The sequence below is a fragment of the Charadrius vociferus genome, unplaced genomic scaffold (assembly GCF_000708025.1).
Source record: "Charadrius vociferus isolate BGI_N301 unplaced genomic scaffold, ASM70802v2 scaffold3292, whole genome shotgun sequence".
Lineage (NCBI taxonomy): Eukaryota > Metazoa > Chordata > Aves > Charadriiformes > Charadriidae > Charadrius > Charadrius vociferus.
In genome coordinates, this window is record NW_009647389.1 from 27,059 (window position 1) to 29,697 (window position 2,639).

The 2,639-nt window shown below is 65.3% G+C and overlaps 1 protein-coding gene across 1 annotated transcript in view; it reads left to right on the top strand.

Annotated features, from left to right (window-relative positions):
* LOC104282053 (pepsin A-like) overlaps positions 1-1,774 on the top strand; it is a 5,684-nt gene extending 3,910 nt beyond the window's left edge. Inside the window, exons 7-12 of the mRNA XM_009880118.1 lie at positions 256-374; positions 481-680; positions 898-1,014; positions 1,134-1,272; positions 1,445-1,537; positions 1,625-1,774. Of these exons, the coding sequence (XP_009878420.1) occupies positions 256-374; positions 481-680; positions 898-1,014; positions 1,134-1,272; positions 1,445-1,537; positions 1,625-1,774 (818 nt within the window). The remainder of the gene's footprint in view (positions 1-255; positions 375-480; positions 681-897; positions 1,015-1,133; positions 1,273-1,444; positions 1,538-1,624) is intronic.
* Positions 1,775-2,639: the final 865 nt, after the last annotated feature.

The window sequence follows — 2,639 nt, forward strand, 5'->3', positions numbered from 1 at the left end:
CTGCTCCAGCCCGGCCTGCAGTAGGTGTCTAACAGCCCCGTGGCCACCGGCCGAGGGGTGAAGGCAGGGGAAGCCCTGGGCTTGGTCAACCCCCTGCCCTGTCTGGCTCCTGAAGCCCCTGGAGGGGCTGGGAGCTGAGAACGGCTCTGCCCTGTCCCTCCGAAGGGACGTCGGGCAATGGGGGAGTCACTGGAGAGGCATCCTTGGTCCCTGGGGACAGGATGGACCGTGACCGTCTCCCTCCTGTACCCACAGCCAACCACAACCGCTTCAACCCAGCGGACTCCTCCACCTTCATCAGCACCAACGAAACCCTCTACATCGCCTACGGCACTGGCAGCATGTCCGGCGTCCTGGGCTACGACACCGTCACCGTAAGCTGAGATGCACCCCCCCTTCTCCCCGCCCCCATCCCGTGGGAGCAGGGACACGTGGGCATTGTCCACCCAAACCGATCCCCCTCTTCCTCTCCCCGACCAGGTCGCGGACATCGAGGTCATCAATCAGATCTTCGGGCTGGCTGAGACCGAGCCCGGCGCTTTCTTCTACTACACCCCCTTCGATGGCATCCTGGGGCTGGCTTTCCCCAGCATCGCCTCTTCCGGAGCCACCCCCGTCTTCGACAACATGATGACACAAGACCTCGTGGCCAAGGACCTCTTCTCCGTCTACCTGAGCAAGTAAGCCCTGGCTGGAGCCACCCTGCTCTTACCGATGATTTTCTCCCTCCGGCGCTGGTTCCAGCACCGTTCCCCCGTGACGTGACGCCCCGTGGCTCCTAGGGGACATGGCTCACCGCTGCCGGTGGAGGAGGATGGCAGCAAAGCCCCCCTTGGTGGTGGCACTGCCAGCGAGGTGGTGGGGTGGGCCTCCCACTTGATGGCTCTGCTCTTGCAGGGATGGGCGGAGCGGCAGCTTTGTCCTCTTCGGCGCCATCGACCCCTTCTACACCACCAACGGCATCACCTGGATCCCTCTCTCTGCTGAAACCTACTGGCAGATCACCATGGACAGGTAGTCCTGGCACAGCCCCCAAGCTCGGGGGGTCCCCTTTGGCCCCCCCAGCCGGTGTTTTGGGAGGTGTAGCACCACATCCCACGCTTGGGAGGCTCACCCCGCACCCCTCTCCCCAGCGTCTCCATCGGTGGGGAGGGCATCGCCTGTGCCTTCGGCTGCCAGGCCATCGTGGACACGGGCACCTCGCTGCTGGCCGTGCCCGACAGAGTCCTCAGAGTCATCCTCAACATCCTCGGTGCCACCTCCAGTGGTGAGGTGAGGCCCCAGAGGACCGCGCAGGGACTTTGGGGACCTTTGGAGCACTGCAGGGGTGCCTGGCTGGACCCCGCGGTTGCTCCGTGGCGCACCGGTCCCCATCGCTCCCCGGGGTACGTGGTCCCTCTTCGGGTGGTTGCTGACCCCCATCTGCCACTGTGTCCCCCCCCAGATCAGCTGCAAAGCTGCCAGCAGACTGCCCAGCGTCGTCTTCCACATCAACGGCAAAGCCTTCCCCGTGTCGCCCAGCGCCTACGTGATGGAGGTGAGCATCCCACCGGGAAGGGGACTGGAGGGACACGGGAGGGGGTCCAGCAGGTGGTAACCACCATCCACCGTGTCCTCGTTGCAGAGCGACGGGTACTGCACCCTCGGCTTTCAAGGCATGGACGTCCCCACCGAGTCGGGCGAGCTCTGGATCCTCGGGGATGTCTTCATCCGCGAGTACTACGTCATCTTCAACAGAGCCAACAACATGGTGGGGCTGTCCCGGCTGCCCTGAGCGCCTCTCCGCGTTGGGGACGGGGACGGGCAGCGCACCCCGCTTGCCCTGGTGTCCCCAGCCTGGTGGCTGGCAGGGCTGGCCCTTGCCCAGCGCTCCTGTCCCCTCCAGCCGCGGCCACCGAGCACAATAAAGCTGTGGAGAAGCCCTCTCGTGCCGTGTTTCTCGGGGAAGGGTTGACCCGGCCACCACGGGGGACGGTGCCGGTTCCCATCCTGATGCTGGAGATGCTTCGTACCGCTAATCACCACCTCTCCTTGCGGGATACTGCCTGGATAAACCCCTCGGGATGCTCGTGGGAGCCACGGACTTGTCTTTTCACCTCCTCCCTGGGTAGAACCGTGCTCTGGGAGCCCCTTCGCGGGGGCTCAACACCTCGCAAGGACTTCCCAGGATCGGGCGCTTCGCTCAGGTCAAGCCCCTTGGAAATTCTCCACCAGGAGCAGCCAAAATCTGGTGCCAGCCCCCCCAAAAAAAACCCTCTCCCTCCCTCCCCGCCCCGGCTCAGCTCCGCTCCCTCAGGCTCAGCCTTCAGCAACCCCCCCCTCCAGCCTCAATGAAGTCGGCGGCCACGTTCCTTCCACTGGAGCGGGACACGTCCCTCCTGTCCCCAAACCCCGCTCGGGGAGGGGGACAAACACCTCCAGCACTGCCCTCTTCATCCCGGGGAGGGGGGAGGCACTCACCCCAAAGCCCCCCAATCCCACGGGGGAAAGCCCCATGGCCGGGTTCAGCACGCCAACGGGTGCAAGCAGGAGCAGGGGACGGGGTATAAATACCAGGGTGACTTTATTGGTGGCGGGGAGGGCACCTCGCCCCCCTCCCCGCGTCACTAGCCGGGGGCAGGACCCACCGGCCGGGGTTG